Consider the following 23,047-nt stretch of genomic DNA (forward strand, 5'->3'; position numbering starts at 1 on the left):
GGGGTCCATGTTGGTTCCCAAGGTTGCTGTCATTGTGCTGTGGGTTGTGCCTCCCAACACCCTGAGCTGGAAAGATGCTGCAGGGCAAAGAAAAGAAAACCCCAAACCCACATAAAAAGGTGAGGGGAAGAACAGGGGAGGGAATTACATGGTCTGAGTGCAGGGGAGCACAGGGAGAAGAAATTTGGATTTGGAGGCAGCTGTGGGGCAGGCCTGTGCCCCTGGAGGTGGTTAGAAGCTGCTCCCTGCCAGGGTGTAGGGAGTGAGGCTGGCACGGCTGGCTGGCTCAAAGCAAGGCTTGCTGAGGCCAGAGCAGCTTTCCTGTGCAGAAGAGGCCATACGGGCCATCTGGCGAGGCTGTTGCTGGCAGGGACCAGTCCTGCGCCTCCCTCCCAGCTACTGCTACCTTGTCCAACATGACCCTCCCTGTGCCTGCCCTGTGCAGACCCAGCCCCTGCGGGCACCACACTGTGCCCCTTACAGAGAGGGCAGCTCAGCCCTCCACTCGGGAGGATTTCAGAGCATGATGCGCACACCTCAAGGCATGCAGCTGGCGAGGAGAGGGGCCAGGGGCTCCTGTGTGAAGAGAGCATGGCTGGGAGCTTTCAGCATCATGCCCTGCTCCTGCCCAGCATCCCACCAGCAGCATTTTTGCTGCTAATGTGAGAAAGCCCAGGCTGGCTTGGTGATGGCACACCGGGGCTGGTGACACATCCCATGGTGGTGGGGGGCTGTGTGCCTGTGACTCCTGCTCTCTGCTCCCACGAGGGCCCCCACAGCAGCCACACACGTCCTTGGGATGCTGCCGCTGTTTGTGGAGGCACTGATTTGAGCTGCCCCTGGTGAGGCAACCATGGGAAGCTGAACATCATCGCTGGAGCCTTGACTAGAGCAGCATCGCTGGTTAGCAGTGTGAAATAGGTGCCTGGGCTTTGCTGGCTGTGGGAAGCACCCACGCATAGTGTGAGGAGGCCTCTGCAAGCTGAGAAGTACCATTCATACTAGAACTGCGCTCCTCACCACTGCTGTCAGGAGTTTCCACAGCACCCTTGGTATAGGATGGATGGCTTCTGAACTGCTGGGGCAGATGTGTGCGGGGCGACAGGTCGGGGCTGCTGCAGGGACAAGGACCTCTGGCAGCAGAGGGCTGAGAAGGGCGGCAGACAAGGGGAACGGATTAACCCCATTGCAGTGGGGCTGTGCATCTGGCAGAGCCTACCCTAAGGCTTATTTTCCTTTCTCTCACCCCATCTTCTGCCTGCTGCTGCAGTATCTGCAGCTTGCTGAGTAAATGTTGTCCTTCGAGTTGTCCATTACGGTTAATTAGCATTAATTTTGCCTTAAATAGATGCTGGTTTTGCTCGTTTTCTCCACCGAGCAGTACTGGGTGTGAAACACAGCAGCTCCCGCAGTGACCTGGTAGGTGGGTGCGGGCAGGAGGCCGGGCCTGGTACAACACCGGCTTTTCACGCGGGACCTGTCCGAGCCAGGCCCCGCGTGTGCAGCTGGCCTGAGCCGAAACGCCGGCGGCACAACCGCAGTTACCGCTGCTGACCGCCAGCTGCCCGCGGGTCAGGGCCGGAGGGGAGCCCCGCCGGCCGGCGGGAGCAGGGACGGAGCCGGTGCGCCGCCGGGGCGACGGCGCCATCTTGTGGGCAAGGGCGTGGGTTTGGCGGGTAACGGCCGCCGCCCCTCAGAGCCAGGCCGGGACTCGGGGGCTCGATGACGGCGGGCGGGTGACCCTCGGCCGAGGCGGCTTTGCTGTTCTTCCCGGTGCGGGTGAGCCGCCTCGGGGCGGGGGGGAGCTTTATCCCCTTGCACGACTGGACGAAGCGTGCCCCGCTGTGCCGTTAGCAGAGCGGCTCTGCCTGGCCCCGCTTCAGCCGCAGGCCCGGCCAGGCAGGTGTTCTGCGGGAAGGTGTCAGCCCGAGAAGGCAAAAAGTCATTCCAGGATAAGTCCGGCTCGGCCCGGCATGCCACACGGGCTGTACGAGGAGCCCGTGAAGAGGAGCTGCAGGGAACACGGCGGCGCTGAGGCTCAGCCACGCAGCATCAGCCCCTGCGAGCGCAGCAGGCGTGTGATGGTAATTTAGTCTCTGGGAATCTTTCCAGTAGATGAACAGAAAAAGAGCAGGAGCGGGGTGATTTCTGAGGCAGGCTGGTTCTGCTGGTGAAAGGGAATCTCAGAAGTGCCCCCTCCGTTCCCCACGGTAGTGTCAACACCTTTCTTTTTCTGGTTTCCCCTCGAGTTGCTGATTGTTCTCTTCCCTAGAGCAGTTCAACGGGTAGAAACATAGCGAGGGCATTGGCAGCTTTTACCTCGGCATCATCCAGCCCTGCTGGAGAGGCACTCGACACACAACAGTGGTAAAATTGCTGGCAGAGGTACAGCCCCGCTCGCGCTGGCTCTCCTATCGCTCCTGCCGCCAGACGGAGGGAAACTGTACGCCTCGGAGTCTGGAGTTAGAGGAGTCAAAGAGACTGTGAATCCTCAGAGGTGCGTGAGTTGCCGCTGGCTGGCTTTCCAGCGATGGGGGATTGAGCTGGTCTCTGACAAGGCAGCAAATCCGGAGCTGCCGTGCTGGGGAATGCTCTGAAGCGCTCTCTGCAATCAGGCTCGCTGAGTTGCTGCAGCTTTTCTCTGCGCCAAGCGGTCTTTCTCTTTTGGATGGTTGTGGTGTTAAACGCTTCAGCAATAAAGAGGCTTTGTTGTGGTCTCTGCAGCAGTGCTTTTGCCTTGGCTAGCAGCAGCCTTTTTGTTTGAATAAATGCTTTGCCTGGAGTTGGCTGGGGGGGGCATGTGTGGGCACGTGTGTGTATGTGCCTTTACTTGTGGGTGTACATTGGACTCAGCTGTGAACAGGCAATTCTGGTAGGTTCAGCGCTTGCCCAAACTCGTCCTCTGTGCGCGCCAGAGCAATGTGCTTTTCCTCACAGTTGGGAATGCTGGCCACTGTCGCGGGCTTTTAACAGGGCTTGAGTGAAATTAATGGACACTTTACAGCTAGGAGCAGAAACTGTTGCTAGCACCTAGCCCAATCATGTATTTAGTCTCAGGAAGTGATCAGCATTCCCTGCATCAAAGGAAGAACCAAGCCATACAGATCCTGAGCGGTCTGTGCTGTTGCAGGGCTACAGCTGGACAGGCAGTTAGTTCCCTCCTCATCATGCTGCAGGGAGCAGCTCACATATAGCAGTGTACTGTATAATGCATGAGTGAAGGTCATACAACTACCTATTCCTTTGGAGCTTTATAATTTATTTCCTTTGGCACAGGTATTCTGGTTGGCTCCAAAACCTAAGTTTTAGGGAGGATCAGTTCAGCCCTGCTACAGGCTGGCAATAGAAACACAAAATTCCCGATCTTCCTCATCTTCATCTTCCACCTTTTATGTCTCCAGAGTTAAAACCCAGTCCAGAATCTCCAGACCAAATTGAATTAGAATTTAACATTCAAAGATCCAGGCTCCCTTTAGGCTCTGAGGAACAGAATGTCATCCTGTCTTGCAGTTAATAGCTGCTGGGTAGTCATTTCAAAGCCATTTCTTTTCAGCGAGCTCTACCATAGCAAATCCCAGCAGTGAAAGTATTTCTGGCCATGCAGTGCCTCTAATCCCACAGCTGGGTTTTATGTGTGATCTCTTTTGAAATACTAGATCTATATATATATTTTTTTTTTATTCCAGAGGGTGATATTTCCAGGAGTTGGCATTTAGAGTGGCAACGGGGTTGTTTTTAGGAAGAGAAGGGAAAAGACGGAAGGATGATGTTGACCCAGCAGCCTCACAAAGCTACCGCACTTAATCCACTTATCGCTCTGAATTCCTGAAGCAGATAAATGCTGATAACAGTTAAAACACATTACTGACAGGAGCAGCATGTTCTGTCCTCTAGAAATACATCAATGTTGGAAATTGCAAAGCTGTGTGCTACCATGGGGATGAGCATGATAGAAGAGCAGAGGAGGCCCTCACTGTTCAGCAGAGCTCTTCCACAGGAGGGTAGTAAGACCCTGCCCCCTTCTCCCTCCTTCCTCCAAGTACCTTGAGGTGTTGTTCAGGCCTGAGAAACACTGCTGAGCACTGTTGTGTTCCAACAGCCCCTCAGAGCCACAGCTGCCTGATCTGTGCCTACATATCTGAAACACCAAGTGAGCCCCAAGTGTCTTGTTACCGCTCTTGATTGTCCTTGCTGTTCAGCATTAAGACCTGCGAGGAGTAATTTCCAGCTGAGACCAGCTTCGTGCAGCTCACGTCAGCATGTCTTGGGGAGAGGAGTTGGTTTTGGCTAATCTGGGCTAAACCTTCCCTGGAGGAGTGCAGCTGCTGCACCAGCCTTCAAGAGCCATACGAAGCCACTTGCTCCTCTCCCCATCTGTCAGGGCTCTCTCTCAGGAAGGTACTGGAGTCATCCCTGGTCTCTGGGGGCGGTAGTGGCTGCAGCTGCAAGCCACCCCCTGTGTCAAGATGCCTTCCTCCGGAGGACCTGTCCAGGCTGAACAGGAGGAAAAATGCTGTAAACCAAAGGTGGTTTTGGAGCAAACCTTGCTCCTACAAAGTCTGGAGGGATAACTCATAGAGAGCAATTTTGATGACAGGCTCATTTACCTTCTTCAGTATTTCCTGCACAGCTGTCTCCTACCAATCTCCACAGCAAAGCACCCCATGTGTGCAGGCACCCTTGAAATTGCAGCATAGTGCTTTCTTGTGGACAGCACAAATGTCTCACAAAAAAAAGTACGAAAGGAGGAAGCTGCCAAGAGAGAAGTTAAGACCTTTCAGGCATTAGGGTTTTTTTGAGTCAGACACTGCTCAGCTGTTGCATTGCAGATTTCTTAGCTAAAAACAGGCTTTCATCAAAATCAAAGACTCTTCATGAGTATAGGCGGCAGGATCCTCCCACAAAAAGAGGGTTTTCTTCTTCAAAGGGCTCTCCTTAGATTCCCCTACAATAGATTTCTTAAGGCTTGCCTGTATAGCGAAGCTGATTCAGAGCCAGCTGTGTGGATCTGAAACATCCCAGCCATTAGGAATGAATTTGCTGTCCCGTTGTTCTCACTTCTGGAATAAGAGTGCCTTTCTCCAAAGTGACCTAGTAGAGGAGTTGGCTGTGGAGGGAAGTTTTGTACAGTCCAGAATACAGCGGAGCTGTTCCTCTGTACTGACTGCTGATGTTAGTACTTGTTTCCTGTGTTGAAGGCAAAACAGGGGATCCCACACTTGAGTGTTCACATAAAAGAGGAGTTTAATGTTGCTACTCTGCCCTGAATCCACACCCCGTGGCGCTGCTCAGTAGCTTCCTCATGTGAACAAAGCACTTGATGAAGATAAGTAGAAGTAATGTGCCCTTATTCCAAAACCTGGATGGTCCATGCAGTGAGATATTCAGGAATAGCTGTTCCGAAACAACTGTGTAAACAAATCCGTGCAAAATTATGGTTAAAAATCCCACTGTGCCACTTTTAAGCTTGCCCATTGCTCCAGAATCAGTTGAATCCTTCCCTGAATTTGACCACATTCACCTCAAATGGCCTCAGTCAGCATCAGTCAAAGCGCATTTTTTTTCCCTAGTCCAACATCGGGCTTTGGTCATTGTGAAAGGTGACAAAGTTTGCTTGGAATGAGTAGGATATTTTATAGTCATCGGGAGACAAAGCTCAATGCATTGAAGAGTTTGTAGTCTAATCTTTGGGCACCTACTGGTAGGTGTAACACCACTGTAACAGTACAGAGATATGAAACCTGGTGTGGGGAGGAGTCTTACTGAAAAGCAGAAGAGCTGCAGCTGCCAGGAACAACTTGGCAAAAGCAGTGTGTGTACATCCTGACATCCATTCACAAACAGGAGAGGATCAACCAGCTGCCCACGCGTGGAAATACCTGACAACCTCCATCTCTTTCACCTTTTGGATCTATGTGTCTGGTTGCTCTCTTCCAGCCTTTGACCCCCTCATCATGGCCTCTACTCTAAAAGTCACCTTCCTGTTTCTTTGGTTGCTTCAGTGTGGAGGTAAACTTGTGAGTTTTTATTCCTTTTGTTTACTCTCACATTTGTTCATATTAGAGTGTTTCCAGCTGCTATCTTTTGCTAATTTCCAGAGATTCCCTCTAGGAATTGGCACGCTGCTGCTATTTCTGTCTTTTAAGCATTTCAAAGCAGAGAGAGAGAATCCTCAGGAAAGAAGGAACATGGGAGAAGGGTTAGATAACCTAAATAAAATGGTTCGGCTTTTTCCCTAGTATGTTCTTCTCAAACTAATGGCCCCTGGGATACTGTAAGAAGATGGATTGCTCTTCTGTTTTGTTACAGCAGTGCTTAGCCATGTCTTGTGTAGAAACTATATTCATGTGTGTTCTGCTGGGTAGAGATCAGGAGAAGGGTGATGAATGATTTTGGAAAATAAGGCCCAGAAGAAACCACTCGGGTTATCACTCCTACAGTGTCTGCAGGATTTTCTGTCACCGTCTTTCCACAATGCTGTAGCTAGTGTCCACAGGACTGCATGCTCACAATGAATTAAGCACATCCCTTAGGACTGTACTGTATCTCAGTTTCTTTTACAGCTAGGAACCTTTTTCTAGTGATGTAAACTAAGCTCTTCCTTACTCTCCAGCCATTGTCCCTGGCTATATATCATCTGTAGAGGATTTTTCTTTATGGACGTTACTTCCTAACAGTCCTTTCTGGACAGTGGCCACACTCTTCCTCCATTACTGCCCCCCATGACCCTTCCTCAGTGCTTAGCATTCAGCTGTCCTATGGCTGAGTTGCCTTTTCCAACACGAGTCCCACTGTGCAGAGGTGATGCTGCTGTTGTGATGCAGCATTAGTGCATGATGACAGGAAAGCAAGCCTGGCTGTTCTCAGGGACAGGTTTAATGCCTTGTTATGAGCCTGCTTATAAATGCAGAACTCCAGGGAATCCCATCAAAAGCATGAATGGAAAAGCATGCCTATCCCCTTCTTTCTCTCTCTACTCCTTCCCCCCCCCCCCCCCTGCCTTTTATTTTCATGTCTCTGAAAGAATCCTTCATTTTGTAAGAAGACTTGTGTGTAAGTTTCCAGTTCCTTTTTTAAAGACAACGGTAGTTTCCAGGGACCTTTTCTTAAGTTGCTCTATATGTGGTGTCATGTCAGCTGTTAAACAAACAGATTCTGAGACTGCCTGATGTTAAACCTGGATTCAGCTGAGAAGCAAAAGAGGTCCTGCACCCTGGGCTCCTTACTAACCCATGGCTCACTCTTAGCATTTTATTTTTTATTAAACAAAACAGGGAGTTAACTATGGTGTGATTTTCCATCTGTGCTTATTCATCCTCTCTTGTAACTCCCAACATCATTGTCTAAAGAATTGCAGTGATAGATCACTTTCAACAGCCCTGTCTGTGTAAGGAGGAAGCCATGAAGGGCATGATATCCCATCTCTCTGCCTAAGATACTGTCACATACAGATACTTAAGATCTGCAGTCTTCTGCAGATAGTTCCCATATCTAGCATTGAGTCTTGTGCTTTGCTGCTCATTTACAGCAGTAAAAGTCTGGAGTGATTAAGTGGTGTCTTATTTCTCATGGCCCTGGTGCTGGCCCCTGTACAGAATATGTAATTTCCTTCCTCACTCGTGCTTCAGAAACACACAGTCCACTTACAACACCTGCTTTGCCTACAGCACCTTCACTGCCACAGCCATCGCATGGCCACATGGAGATGCCCAAACAGAGGTTTGTAACTTGGGAGTTTCAAGAGATGCCCAGCTAGCATTTGTCTTGGAAAATTGCTTTCTATTCATCTGCTGTAAATACAGTCTCACACCACTGCAAAATCAGTTCACTTCCTGCTTCATTTCCTGTCTTTCTGCACACTGGTGTTGTACAGAGGAGCTCACAAGGGAAAAGGGGAAGCCTGTGAATGCAATAGGCTATCGCAAATCATACAGCAATTACCTAAGAGATGTGGCAGATCACACAGGGCACGTGCTCTGAATCACTCCATCTCTGACAAGGGCCAACACTGCGTGCTACGGCTGCACTTCCTGACATACAGTTGCTTTCAGTGTGACCCTGTCTTTGGGGCAGCAGGCTGCTCCTGACTTCAAGTGATGTTAGGTGAGTTAGGTGACTGCTAACCATTATTACCCTTACAGGGGCATGCGTCAATGTACAGCAGAAGCCTCCAATCCAAGTTGCACTGCTTGAGGAAGGAATATCCATCCCCTGTACAGTCATCTTCCCTTATATGCCGAAATACACCACATTTTCAATCTTCTATTACTGGATTAATTCACTGGGCCAGAAAACATCCATTTACAGTAAGTTGGAAAGTGTAACCATCCCTCCTGGAGAAGAGAATAAGACTGCTACTGTATCTTACAAACACATAATCAGGCCCCTTGAAAACATCTCTTCTACTGGCACATACTACTGTGACGTCAAATGGAATAACATTCACAAGATGGGAAAGGGAGTGTTTGTCCTTGCTAGAGGTAAGCAAACAACCAGAAAGAAAGGGTAGGTGGTTATAAATCAGCTGGATCTGGCTATGAAAAGATGATCTTTTCTCTTCTTTTTCTCTGCCCAAACATGCTATGAAGTCAGGTGGGAATAATACTTTATGCCAAATACTTAATGCCATCAGAGTTAAATGCACTTTGCACAGGTGACCTGTGCTACTGTTCCCAGTGTGCAGATGGGACATGAAGTTGCAGTGATTTTTATCTGTCCTGCTGCAGCCTCCTGGGAACAGCAGGCATAAAGCCAGGGTCTAAATGGGGAGCCTGGGCATGGAGTCAGGGTGTGCTTTTAGGTGTTATTGTTCAGGAGACAGTGTGCTTTGGCCTTTAGCAGCGTGACAGAGATGGTTGACTGCAAGGTCAATGGTTAGGGTTCTTGCCATAATCAGACCTACAGGCTAGGCACTCACTGTTGGGGGCTCACAAACACGTCAGAGGCTCACTGTAATCCTTCCCCCTTTCCCATGTGGTACAAAGGGTCAGTTGTTCCATTAATGCACAGACATGCATGCTGCTGACTGGCTGGATTTGCACTACTGAATGCAATGCTAGATATGGAAAACTTCTTAGAAAGTGTAAATTCAAAGAGCTGTGATGAAATAGCTTTGCTGCACTGGTCAGAGGATGCCTACAGTATCCACCCTGCTAGTTTGTGTGGCCTGTGTGCTTTCCACCATCTGTCTTTCTGCCCCTACCACTAAAGACCCTAGTAGCCAGCCTCTACCTACCACCTTCTTGGCTCTCATATGTCCCCTCCCTCTAACCAATATGAAGTGCAGCTGCTTATATCCTGTCTATTTTGTGTGATTCCTTGGCTGCACCCTGCTCTCTGTTCAGTCAGACTGAAGGTTTTGCAGGGTGTGAGCACCTGCAGTACCATATTCCGCACTGTTTCTCTCTTTTAGTTCTCTCAAGACTTTCTCCAGGGTTAAAGATACAGCAGGATTGTAACTTCCACTCACACTGTGAATCTTTTGCCTTCTTTCTTACAGGTACAGGGTATGTAGAGACCTCTTATGGGTGGGAAGTCCTCATTACCTTTACAGTTCTTCTTGCTGCATTGAGCATAGCTGCAACATCCCTGCTTCTGTGGAAAAGAAAGGCAAGTTATAACTGAATAAAAAGCAATATCTGACACAACCCATTCTAGGAATTTATTTCATTTGCTTCTAACTTGGCTGGATTGGAAGTCCCTGTGCTGAAATTTTCCATGTTGGGTGTCTGCTTCTTTAGGTTTGATTTTTATTTTTTTTTGGGGGGTCTTTCTGAGAAAAAAAGATTTTAGGAGAGACAAAATGTGTCATTGATTTGTCCATTAAAGAAATTCTGGTAATCATTTGGACTCCAGTATACTCTGCTTTAAAGCAAGGATCTGGCACAAAGCAAGAAGTCACACTAGCAGTTGTGCTGGCCCTGAGAATATTCAAGAAGATGTAGTCTTGTGATGGGTTTTTGGAAAATTGCAGTTTGTGCCTGCTCAGTTGTCTAAAGGAGCCCCTGTGAGGCTGCTTTTCCACATGGTGCCACTTAGACAGGTAATGTCCTGTGCACTCAAGCGAGTCTGTGGCAGCCCTGGTGGCAGGCGGAGGGCAGGACTTTCCCCATTTCTAATCCTCTTTCATGATGGGGACTACTCTGGTTCAAGGGCACAACCTGATTGCAAGAAGGCTGTACAACTGCGCTCTTGAGCCATGGCTCAGGCACTATAGAAAAAAGCGATTTGCAACATGGAGGGGATGGGGACCAGAGCCAGACCAGACCAAAGCCCAGCTTTTGTTTGACAGAGAAAACATTAAGAGGCAGAGTGAGAGGGAAGGTCTGGACAAGGACGCGAAGGAAGCCTGTGTGGAAGTCCCAATTAACTTGGAAAAAAAAGGGAAACAAGGACCTGAAGAGCAACTTGCTTTAGTTGGCATTGTTTTGAGCAGATGGGGATAGAACAAGGCAATCTCCAGAGGCACCTTCCAACAGCAGTGATTCTGTGAGGCTGGAAGGAGCCTCAGAAGGGAAACTGGGACTGGAATCTGGAGTGAGGAAGCACTGGAGCTTGGAGGAGGGTGTTAGGACTGAACTGACAGGGCCCTTCAGGTGAGCAGACTAGTAGCACAGGTTGGGATCAGCTGGGTAAGGAAGTAGAATCTGGGATGAGTAGCTGAGGGCAAAAAGGAAAGCAGGAGTGGGGAAGAAATGATGCAGAGAGAAAGAGAAGAAAAGCCAAAAGTAGGGCTGAAGATCTGGATGAGACAGGGGCCCTATGGAAAAAAATCTGGAATTATGATACTGGAATACCTGTGTGTGGGAAACCTATTGCTCCTAGTACTGCCACCCTCAGGTGTTCGAATAACATCCTCTGCATTCTTCCAGAGATCTCCAGGCTGGCTTAAAACCCCCTGGTGTCTTTTAGAATGGAATCTGGGGATTGTTTTTTTCTAGATAGAGTATGCCCCATATTTACTTTTTCAAACTGCCCTCTGCCAACACAACAGCAGACTCTGCATGCATTTTTATGTGGAGGCTGTGCTAGTGGTACAGTATGACTCCAAGGAGCATCAGGCTTCAGCACACACAGTCAGACATCAGGAGGTTGAAAACAGAATGGCAGCAGTTGGCAGACCTGCTAATCTCGTGAGACTTCCTTTGCAGGCAGTCTGATGGAGGGGGAAGGGGTGTGAGCAGTAGAGTGACTAGGCTGGAGATGGGCCCCCATCTCTGTTTGCCTAGACAGCATCTCCATGGGGATGATGAGGGAGGCACTGTCACGACTTGCCAATTGGCATCTCTAGGTTTTGAGGTGGGCCAGCAAGTCTCAGACCTGCGGGCTCTCCTTGGGGCCCAAAGAGATCTTGCAGACATTCCATTTGCCCTCCTGCAGAACACAGCCCATATTTCTCACCACAGCTTGCTCAGACCTGCTGGTTTAAAAATGTTTATCTTTAAGAGAAGCTATTTAGCATCCTCCTTAGTTACTAATGGACTGGAAAGCAGTTCATCGTTTTCATGTGATGTGAATATAATCATCCCACTTCTTTCTGAATTAGAACAGAGATACTCAGCAAAGCCTTCTGCCTTTTCTGCCTCTTCTTTTGCTTGCTGAGCAGGGCTAACCCTTATCTGTGCATGGATGAAATGTGCTCAAGGAGAACTCATCTGATACACGAAACGTTTCAGAGGAAGAGACCTTCCTTCAACCACATGCTGGACTTGTACATTAGCATATCACTGACTATATGTCATCATTAATGGTCATCTGTGCTCTTTAGACTGTGTATTAGCAAAAGCTTCCTGGCCAAATCCTCACAGAAGTCATCTTGTTTCTTTGAAATCCCCCTGCACACTTTGAACAGGGCCCTGCTTTACTCTCTGGCCTACAGCATTGTTGTGTGCTGTTAAATACTTGAACTCTCCATCCACCTAAGTTTCAGTGGTGGAAGTGATTTCTATGAATGCACAGAGCCCAGTTCTCCTTTCCACTGCTCCAGGGTAAGTCACCAGACCATTTAACCCTGTGGTGAGGAAAGGGACCAGGCCACATGTTGCAGAGTGCCAGCACTCTTTCCTGTGAAAACAGGAAGGGAGTATGTGAGCAGCTGGCTTCAACATTACATTGGTGTTCATTTCACTTTGGGAAGATGGTGTTTGCTCCAAATGTATCATTTGGTGTCTTGTCCTGACCAGGTGTTGTGCCCTAAAAGGAACCAGCTAAATATCCTGAGATGGAAGGTGGAAACCCAACCCCCTTCAGCCGTCCCACTACCACCATCTCCTGTCTATGATGTGAGTATCAGTATCACCTTCCCTCCTTTCTCTTCGCATCATGGTAGAACCCTTCCTTTTCCTGCTCTGCCATGGTGCAGACAGCACCAGTATCATTATACGAAACATAAGCAATACCCATGCACCAGCTTGGTACTGATGACCCTGTGCTCTGCCCTGCTTAGCTCCTCTCAGGACTATGCATGTGGTGTGTCTCCATCCTGGTCCCACTCATGGCCTCCCCAGTGCCAAAGCCTTGCACTGTGCCCTGTGGGGCAGCACCCTTTCCCCTGTCAGCAGTGTAGCAGCAGAGAGCTTTGGGCCAGAGGGGGTTCCTGGTGTTAGAAGAGGAAGGTCTTCCAGGAGGCAGGAAGAAAGACAGGATCTTAGCCCCACTTTGTACTGTAGAGTGTCTCATGGGCATGACATTCCCAGCTGGAGAATGACAGCTTGGGAAAGGGGCAGAGAGATGTGCTCCCCCAAAACAACCTGAGCTGATTAGAGCTCCTGCTGTGACACCTTAACTGGTGTCAGTGTCACAGACCCTGCAGTTCTCTCTCTCAGGGAGAAAAGGGCAGGAAGAAAGTGAAAGGAGTCTCTTTCTTGGAGCATCTCCCACTTCCATTGTGCAGGATTTCCTTTTCCATTCCCCAAACTGGGGAACACCAACTGCTCCCACACCTCAAGGCCAGTAGGCTCAGCATCATAGGTAATAAGATTGGAGTATCTCTCCTGAAATGTCAGACCCAGACCTCAGCTACCTCAAGTAACCACGACCCCTAATCCCATTTAGAACCCATCCAGATCCATTTAAAATGGATTCCTTTTTCTCCTTTTACTCCCATGGGAGGGCTGCTCCATGACAAAGGGAAGGGTTGTTTTTTTCCCCACCCCCGTGATCTGTGGGACAAACAAGGAGGCATAAAATGAAAGTGAGTAGAGAAGGATATTTCCTGAATATTAGGAAACCATTCTAACTGCAGGGTCTGTGAGGGCTGGAAATGTCTCTCCAAGGAAAACCTGTGAGCTCTGCTGCATTAATCATTTAAACTAAACAAAGCGAAGCCCTGGAGAATGTACTACAGAGAGGAGCAAAGCTCTGCCAAGGAGGTAGGAGACCTGATCAGGGGCAGATATGAACAAGAGGATGGGCCTGCCCTGTTCTCATTCTCACTTCACAGGCGGGGGAGGGGGTGCACCATTTTGTGGCCCTTGAATTTTTGGAGCAGAGGTTTCAAAGAAACCACTATGTATTGTACGTGATATGTTTATTCTGGGCAAAAAGCAATGCTTTGGGTAAAGGAGGTTGCAGGTTATAAACCTTTTCATTTGTATCAAGTAATTTATTTTTAATTCAGGCTTATAAAAATCCAAATGGGTAGTTTCCTGCTGAAGTGGATGATTTCTGCAAGGAGACAAAAAAAAATCAAATCCATTTCTCGCTCAGTCGGCCTCGTCATGCATCCTTAGCTCCATCTTAATTACATGTTTCATCATGTTGTTCTGTTCAGGAGGCCCCGCGAAGGCTAATCCAGCAAGCCAGCAGAGGCAGCTTTAGGCACAGGCAGTGCCTGGAGCTGGCTGAGCCTCTGTGCTTGCCGCAGCCCTATGGACCTGGCCCAGGCAGCCTTCCCTGAGGCCCGTTAACCACACACCAGCTGTGCAGGGCTCGCAGCCAGCATGGTGTGCAGAGCAGGCACTCAGCCCTCTTCGGCAGAGCTGTAAGCAGCCTGGACCACCTCCTGCCTGTGCGTGCTGGGGGGCACAAGCCCACCCAATGGAGGGTCCTTTATCGTGGAGCAGCTGCTGCGGGGTGACTCGTTCAGGCATGAAGCAGCAGCTCCAGCCGCACACATGGCACATGATGAGAGCAGGAGGGAGCATGGAGGAAAGAGGGCCAGAGCCCTGGGGTGGGGACCCTGTGTTGGATGGGCCCTCAGGACACGTGAAGGGAGTGGGAAGTCGACAAACCCTATTTCCTTTGAAAGATGACTGGTGATCCGCTGCCAAATTGTGTTGGGACTCTGCATGGTGTAAACCCAGCTCTGCACACTGTGCTTGAATCTAGGTGTGTTGTGAAAACCTGCTGCTGTTAAATCGGGTGTTGAACACAGAGCTTAGTCCATGGGGAGGGTAGAAATCTGTCCTCAGTGCTGCGGTAAGCTAAGGCAAGGAAATGGAAAGGACACGTGAGACGTAACTCCAAGTGATGAGATAAAGAAGGAGGTCAGTGATTAGGGAATGGGACAGGAGGCCAGCACATTCCAGATGGGCTATCTGTGGGGAAAAGCAAGAGGTCAGACTCTGGAAACAAGTCACATCAAGGAACCGCAGTGTCCCTGTAGGCCTGGAACTGAGAGCAGGAGCGACAGGAGGCAGCACTGGACATCAAAGCAAAGGCTTGGAACAGGCTGGTGCAGCTCATGACATGTTATCCTACACAGCAGCAAGGCTCACCCCTGGTGTGGGAAGGGTCCTAGCACACCTTCTGCAAAGCCATCCTGCTGAGTATCTCTAAGAACAAATGCCTTCCCCGCTGGCTCTTCCAGGTGTCACTGTTCACCTCGTGGTCCTGGGGGTAGGTTTATGCAGTGAAAAGCAGCAAGTAGCAAAAAGCCCTGATAATAAGAGGGCCGCTGGGCACCCTCTTTGTTCCCATTACATTGCCAGTTGTTCCTTGACCTCTTTGTCCCTCCTGCATCACTAGAGCAGCTCTACCTCACTGCATTGCCCGGACCCAAACCTGTATTTCCCTCTTGTCTTCCAGCTCAGCTGCCTTGTTAATGAGCAGCTTGGAAATAACAATCCAAGGGACTCACTTCATCCACTTTACACTTCAAATAAGCTTTTTAGAGCAGCAAACAGAACCCCTGCAGTGCAGGCGGGTTCCAGAGCACAGGAGCTTTTCATGGTGCGAGGGAGACAAGGAGGCTGCTTGCTCGGGGATGGGCAGGCATCTGCCAGCAGGGAGGAGAGAGGCCTCTGTGCCTCCACTGTGACAGTAGCAGGTGGTCAGCGACCAAGGAAAAGTAATTAATTTGCAAATGGTGACTGGAGAAACCAGCTTTCCAAGGAGCCAGCAAAGGACCAGCACTGTCAATAGCCTCCATGGGAAGAGGGCTTGAGGAGGGAGGGAATGATTTTTGGAGGTTAAACGCCAAAAGGATCCTTCTTGCTTGCGAGTGGAGTCAGACTAGAGCAGTGAAAGAGGCTGCCTGTTGTCCTGCCAAGGGGGCACAGTGCCAGGCTGCTGGGAGCGCAGCATGTGGGATGGGGTCCTCACTGTGAGCATCACAAAGAGAATTGAAAATGAGAATGGGGAAATGGGATTCTCCATGTGCGCGAGTGCACATGTGAATAGTTGGGAATGTCTGTGTAGGCAAGCGGGTTGTTGGGAATGGGGAGAAGCCAGGTGAAATAATTTGACTGTTCCCAAAGGAGGGGTGGGAATGGGAGTGCCATGTGGTGCTCCATTCTCTGCGCTCCCCTCCTGTCCGAGTGCTTGTTTGTTCCAAGCGCCACTTGCAAATGCTGCTCCTCTATCATCTGGTCCTGTTCAAACCGCCATCCTGCTGGCCATGATCCCGAAAGATACTGAGTGTTTGTAGCTCTGGATAAAATGATGAGGCTTCAGGTGACTGGGCAGCCCCAGAAACGGGCCTCCATATTTTGCTCTTCCTCTGCTGCGTTGCAGGGCGCCTCGCTCCCTTTGCAGTCTCTCCACTAATACCATCTGCCCCTCTTGCGGCCGGAGCTCCTCCCATCTTCCTGTTGCCAGAGAAACAGCCACCTTGGCAACCTGCTGTCATCCTTGAAACACACACGGAAAAGTCCTCCTGATTGTTATGTTTGATCCTTCAGGCAGATCTGGAACATCACTCAAACTGACACGCATCTCCTGTGACATGATTACCTGGGGGACCAGTGGGTGCATATTCATGCAGGGCATGTGTATGTTTGTGTAGCTGTGTGGGACCACGGGTATGTTTGAGGGCCTGGGAGTGTATTGATTTTTATTATTATTGTTCTTTGCTCACTCTAAGAAGAAAAGAGAGATTCAGCTTGGGGAAAAAAAAAAAAAACAAAACAGATAATAAACAGGAATCTCGCCTGAGGTAGGGTTTCCCATTTTTGTCAGCCCCTGTGCTTCAGGACCTTCAGCCTTGCCCCTCTTCTCACCTTTGTATGCCCAGAATAACCATGAGCAAAAGCTTGTGGGTGTCAGGTGCCTAAACAGTTCTGGGTGCAGAGCACTGCCCATTACCTGTGGTCCACATGGTGCACAATATCCTTCCATGAGGCAGAGGGGTCTTTATCCTGCATTCTGGGACAATTTGAAGTGGAAGAAAGTGGTAGCATTGGCATTGTTCTCCACTGCCTTACACAGGGTAGGTAACATCAAAGCCTGCCCCTGTGAGCCTGAAAAAGGAAGATGATGCAGTTGCACTGTAGAGCTTTCAGGGGAAAAGGATTTTCTGTTTGCCCAAGTTCAGGTCAGGAATGTCAACATTTTGGAGATGGCAGTTCCTAAAAAATGTCAGGCATGAGATGGGGAACAACCCAGTAGACTATTAATTGTCTTAAACCTAAGTAATTTAATTGACCCTTAATCTCTTCTCTCTTCTTCTGCAGTGCCTGGATTTGCAGCAAGTTGATGTCTATTCTATCCTCAAGGACAATGCAAACAACCTGTCACCCAGAAAGAGTCCTCCAGGGAAGGTAAGGGCTGGGGCCCTGCTCTTGGAGAGCTCCCTTATTCCCTGGGCACGTGGGGAAAGAAACCCCACAGAGTGACCATGGCACTAGCAGGCACACTGAAAGGAGAAAATGAGACATGGCATCCACTGACCAGCTGGGCTGCACATGTAGCCCATCTTCCTTCTTCCAGCAGAACCCTCTCTCCTGCAGCTCTACCAGTTCTGGCAGTCCTGGTTTTGTGCAGATGCTTTGCTGTATGACGTATGCTGAAAGGCATTGAGGGGTTTGGCATTGCTCTGAACAGGATGGATGTGCACAGAGGGTTGGCCAGATGCTGGTCTCCACTATTGTCCTTTCCTGGTTATCTAGGCAGCTGAGAAGTCCTCTGGGGTAGAGGAATCTGTGCACTGGGGGCAGACTCTGGACACAGCTTTGCTGTCACTGGCGTTAAATACCTGAGCGCCACTTCATGGTAGCAGAATATAAGATGGTCTGAACTAAGGCTGGGCTGATACAGTCTCTGTCAGTTCTGGGGCTAAGGAAAAGGCAGTGTGGGCATGTTTTGAGCTCGGATCTTCTTGCTGGGCTGGGAGTAACGAGTTAGAGACAAGGAACTAAAAGCACGCATAGTGAAAATAGCGGCAACTAGGAATATGCAGGTGAAGATCAGTTGTGTGGGCCACATGAAGCAGATTAGAAGCCCACACAGCCCTCTACTATGCCTTTGGCAGGCATCAGCTGTTTCACAGGGGCAAAACTTGCACTGGGCACCCCAGGGAACATTTCCTTCCTGTCCTCAGAACTTTGTTGTTCTTTTTCCCTCCAGACCTCTTATCTGTTAAAAAATACCTCCATTATTCTAATATTGGAAAGTGTTCCTGAAAATGTCTCCTGCTTCCTCCCACTGATGTCCTGTTGGGGAGAGTTCCCCAGGTTGCCTAAGCAGTGTGGAGAATGGTGCCAGCTTCAGTTGACATCGTCCCTCTGTTTCTTGAAAAACAGTATTTTCCAGTATGTGAGGCATTTTCACAACTCCCACCTTTTAGGAAACAGTGGTCTAAAATCCAGCAGCCTCCTCTGTGTCAGAGCTACTTGCCATGTGATCTGGTCCCAAGGGCTCTAGCCTCCTGCAGTTACTGGTGTGGCACAACAGTGGTTGGTGGTAGCAGACAGTGGCAGGTATCTGATCACTAAGGGGAAGGATGGTCTGTTTTATATAGGCTGTCTTATGCCCCAGTGCATCATACATGCTGGAAAAGACAGTGTCCCTGGCTTTGTGCTCCTGCTGCATTTTGAACTAGCTGGATAGAGAGAGCAGTAGATCCTGATCCATTCTCCCTGTCCTATTTATTCTTCTGTATACCTTTCTCAGCTGCCCCCTTTGGAATGATTCAGTCTGGATGATGAGATGCAGTATGCGTGGGTTTTTCTCCCTAGTGTGGAGCTGTCTGGGCTGTGCTGAATCTGTGTGTGGCCCACACCACTCAACTGCTGCTTTGGAGAGTAGCGGGTGTGTAAAACAGAGCGTGAGCAAAGCAAGATAAAAAAAGCATCTGTGTGTGAGTCGGTCTGGTGCTGATAGTCTCAGCCAGGGTGGGGTAAAGGTCGAAGCAGAAATAGGAGAAACGAAGAAGAAAGCAAAGAGAGGGGATGAAATGAGGTCTCACACCAAGAGCAGACACCACCAAGTGTCCTGAATTCATGTACTGATCGGAAGGAAATGTGAGTGGCAGTGCCCTGTGATTGCTGCACAGGAGAATTTGTCGGTGCTTTCCACTGCTGGTGCAAGCACCTTCATCAGCTTCCCTCTCAGTCATCCTGGGCTGTGACCACCTGGGACACTCCTCCTCCACCTGGCTGTGCCAAAATATAACAGGGTGTTTTCCTTAAGAGTGAGACTTCTGGGCCAGTGTGTTTGGCCTGTGAACAGAAGCTGGGATTGCTGAATGGTGGCCAACCCTGCTGCAGAGAGTCCAGGCCAGGCCTTGCTGCGGGATGCTGTCTGTGGAGAGGGAGCTGTAAAGGGAAGCAGGGCAGAGAGCCTCTGAAACAAAAGCATTTGCATGCTGTCGTGCTGGACTGTCAGCCAGTTTGGGTAGCGAGGGTTAATCCCACATGCTTTGCAGGTGCCTGGAGTCAGCATTTTGTAAAACATTTCCTTTTGGAGGTGGCAACAGGGAAAATGCTAGTGTAGGTAGGACTTCCTTCACCCGGTGGCATTTCAGCTACTTGCTGTGTAACCTTGCTTACAGCAGGCCTGTGCCACACAGCGCTTAAAATATCAGTCTGTCAGCGCCTTGTCTACACAAGGAACAGTCGTGAGGAATAGACTCAACTGTTGAAGAAACAGGATTGAGGAGGTCAGGGAATTCCTCCTTCACAGAATCCAAAGTGATTTATTTTTTTACCAAGTCCAATTTTCCCTCCCCTTCCTGTCTGACAGCTTTTGGGGGGAAGAATGACAAGTAAAGGAGGCATCTTTATCCCCTGGGCTGGATTAGTCACATTTGTCTATGGCAGAGCAACATTTCTCACTGTAGTAGCTTCCATTTCAGCAGACCACTTGGAGCCATTTCTAACAGAACAAATGTCAGGGTCTGCTTATTAAAAATTAATTCATCACCTTTTGAATAATTTTCCTCCATTTCTTTATTCTCCTTTTCATCATTCTGCAGACACCTAAGAAGCAAGCAACTCTAGAAGAATCCTGTGATACACTATATGAGAATATCTAACAGGAATAAATCTCACCCTGTGTGGACCAGACATCTTTCTGTACTGCAGAACTACTCTCTTACATCCCCAGTTCTCTGCAGAGATCCACAATGGCTTCAGGGCACAACCGTGAGGGACTTGTGACCCCCTGGCTCCTTCTAAACTGCCCTTCATTAACAAGAGAATGCATCTGTTCAAATCCCACTGGGCTCAGTCTGCACTGATGCAGCAGAGCTATTTTGCAGCAAAGCTGTTTGATGCAAAAGCAAAGCTGCTTTTGTCAAGCACTCACAACATGTATCTTAGAAATGGTGCAGATGGGATCTGTGCAGATTTCTCTCACCTGGAATTGCTGAAATACTTAAATCTCGATCCTCTGTAAATGATGGGACAATCCAGAGACCTCCCTGCTTGCTGTCTTGATCTTCCAATCCTGACCTGTAGCAGTCCATCTGATCCTGTGTCTACGACTTTCCTGACACGGTCACCAGGGCTTCATGCATAGTTTAACCAAGATCCAAGCATCCACCTGCCCATTTTTCCTTTCTGAGGAACCCCACAGTGAAACATGCTTTCTCATAATCTGCTAATCCCATGAAGTAGTCACAGATGCCTGCTGTGACCATACTCAGCCGACTCAAATCAGTGCCTCCGAGTAAATGCTTTTGCCTCAGCAATAACAGCAGTATACGATGAGGACTGGATGCACAGACAGAGATAAAGACGGAGAATGGGAAAATAGAGAAAATAACCCTGCCTGGCAGAAAATACCCCTGTCTCAGTGGCAATGCCCTTTCCAGAACAAGGAAGAGAAACAAGGAGGTGGGAATCTGCAGAAACTCCCTTGCTGGCGCTGCATAAGCCAAGCGGGTCTGGGGCCAGGTTTCAGCCCAGAGATATTCAAGTCAAGCTCCCCAGTTTCCTTCTTTTTGGCAATGGGCGTTGTTATCACTTGGGATTTTGAGCCTCTCCGGGAACAGGCATGGTACCTCTGCCCCACCAAAGGCAATAGGTTTGTCCTTGTTTCAGCTGGCCAGTATTTCCCAAGGGTATAAGTCTCCTTTACCCTGACCCCATAGGTTATTTGCACAGGCAGACCTGTTCTGAAACTTAGAGCAACTGGAGGGAGGCTCTAGAGGGGAATCTTCTATCCAAGCTTTTCTCTTTCGGGTCAGCTGGAACTTGCCTACAATTTGTGCTTATGCATATTCTAGTTCTGATAGGGAAGAGGTTACGTGAAATATCCATATAACACGATCAAACCAGTGGATCAAAAGCTGAGGCTGTTTCATCTCAGATTAAAAAAAAACAACAACAGAAAAACAACCAAACAAAGCCAACCCAAAATAAGAATATGCAGCATAACTTGAGAGGAATCACAGAAACCTCTTTAAAGAAGATCAAATTAAAATTGAGCTCCAGGGTCATAGGACCCTCTCTAGTTGAAGATAATGTTGCTATGCATCAGAGATAGAGGCTATGGAAAATGTCTCCGGGGCCTCCAGCCTTCCTATACTATGTTTAAAGAGATAATCCGCTTATTGCTTTGCTCTTTTTATTAGAAGAGATTTCAAACATGCAATTTGGACTTTTTTTAACCACAGGAAAACACTTTTTCTCTTCCCAGTGTTGAGGAATTCATTTCAGAAAGAGCAATGAACAGACAGTGTGGCTTATTAGACCCATTTTCCATTTGTTAAGTGATCATGACAATTACAAATAAATATTTTTGAAGTAAGGAATTTTAGTGTTTCCTAATACGACCAGAAAACATCCATATTCACAGAAGAACTTCAAGAGGATTGTACAGGTACTACAATTCCTTTCCTTAACAAATTTGAAGAAATGATGAGATGAATTATAAATATGTTGCAGCATGGCAATAAAATATTCAGCAGAAGCTGGTGGAAAATAGATAAAAAGTGAAAACTTTCAAAACAATCCTGCTTGGTTTTTGTGTTTTGCTTTTTCAGTTTTACAAATGCTAAAAATACTGGGTGGTACTGGAAATTTCCTGGCAAGGATCTCACTTTGCAATGAATTGATTTGTCTTGTCTTTCTGTTTTTAAATAGCGTGTTTCTTACACTTATGCCTGAAAAATTCTATATATTAAGTAGCTGAAGCTGTTTAAAATGAAACATGAGAGGAAGAATGGTATTTGGAACAGAAAAGACTATTCTGGAAGAGTCAGAGCTAAAGTACTGGAAGAATCACACCAGGTTCTGATCAATTAAGTGGAAAAGTAAAAATCTCCAAGAGACACTGAGGATTTGGGCTGTGCTCCAAAGCTTGCCAAGGTCGGGGGGAGTCGGTGTGTTGATTTCAAATGGGCTCTGGATTGGCCCTGTGAGGTTAAAAGGCTGTTGCACAAGAAAAAGGAAGTTCTGAAGCTATGTAGCCACAAGCTAATATCATTTCTTTAGCACTGTGTGCACTGGCAGCCAGAGTTGCATTGGAATGTGTGACAGAGAAAGGTATAAAGAGGGATGCGTTTAAGTATGCAGTTTTCCAAGGAGGTATGAGGAAATGCCTTCAGGCACAGGCAGGAGAGATTAGGAAATATAATTCATATAATATTGGTATAGCTACTTTTTAGCAGAGATTTGTTCAGGGAAAAGGCAGCCATTTGGTCTCTTTGTCTTACCTGGCTCTATGGTCCATGAGAACAGACACAGAAAATGAGTATTACTAACAGGAGGAAAGGAGTTAATTTTTAAGTGTTGAGCAATTGAACAAGAAAAAAAAAGGATGGGCTCCCCCAGCTCCCCAAAGGTGAGAGGTGATGACTAGCTTGTTGTGTTCACTCTGCATGTTTTGCTTTAAAGTAAATATTGAGTTTCCTCTTAAAAACTGTGCCCCTAATGTGCTCAGCTTCACTTGCTTCCCCCAGCATAGTGCTGTTGTGCACAGAGCATGCTTGCAGGTTACAGTGGTATAAACCTTGATTTCCAAGTGTTGAATTATCCTTTTGTATTGACAGGATTTCATGGAAGTGGAGACCCGCTAGTGAAGTAAGCAGTGGTGCAAGGTGGAAATGAGCTGCCCTGACACCTTCTAAAGGAGGTGCCATGCTAGCACCAAGGTCCTTTGCCATCTCCACCAGGTCTTGAGAAATGCAGTATCTCACCGTGATCATCCTCAGTTGTTGTCTTAGCTGGTATTGCTGCAAAGGGCCTTGGTAATACTGAGGTCACCTAGTCCCTTTAAAACAACTCCCTCACAATGCTTTACCACAAATCCTAATTTGAGAAGGCAAAACCTGGGGTGCACATGAGTGGTTCTTTGGTTTGTTGGTTTCATCCTTTTCTGCAGAGGACAAAGGAATTGCATGGGTACTGTCCTGATGCATGCAACATGCCAACTGTATTTTGCC

At 48.3% G+C, this 23,047-nt stretch overlaps 1 protein-coding gene and 1 long non-coding RNA gene across 3 annotated transcripts; both read left to right on the forward strand.

Moving 5' to 3' along the window:
- The first annotated feature begins 1,804 nt into the window (after window positions 1–1,804).
- Window positions 1,805–5,433, forward strand: LOC130610807 (uncharacterized). Of its 2 annotated transcripts, none has more exons than XR_008975102.1 (3): window positions 1,805–2,497; window positions 3,687–4,001; window positions 5,199–5,433. It is a non-coding gene; the product is annotated as an uncharacterized LOC130610807 (long non-coding RNA). The 2 variants fall into 2 exon arrangements; XR_008975101.1 differs by lacking the exon at window positions 5,199–5,433 and having other exon boundaries at window positions 1,805–2,084; window positions 2,273–2,497; window positions 3,687–3,921.
- A 186-nt stretch (window positions 5,434–5,619) lies between these two features.
- On the forward strand, window positions 5,620–21,759 carry NFAM1 (NFAT activating protein with ITAM motif 1). Its single transcript, XM_057430893.1, is given in 10 exon segments — window positions 5,620–5,779; window positions 5,782–5,826; window positions 5,829–5,882; window positions 5,885–5,949; window positions 5,952–6,009; window positions 8,142–8,480; window positions 9,500–9,609; window positions 12,183–12,281; window positions 16,893–16,979; window positions 19,634–21,759. Coding segments are annotated over 10 exon segments (1,077 nt in total). The 3' UTR covers window positions 19,694–21,759.
- The last annotated feature ends 1,288 nt before the right edge of the window (window positions 21,760–23,047 follow it).

The sequence above is a fragment of the Pezoporus wallicus genome, unplaced genomic scaffold (genome assembly GCF_028554395.1).
Source record: "Pezoporus wallicus isolate ANWC-B61680 ecotype Strahan unplaced genomic scaffold, APGP_CSIRO_Pwel_v1 scaffold_3294, whole genome shotgun sequence".
NCBI classification, from domain to species: Eukaryota; Metazoa; Chordata; class Aves; order Psittaciformes; family Psittacidae; genus Pezoporus; species Pezoporus wallicus.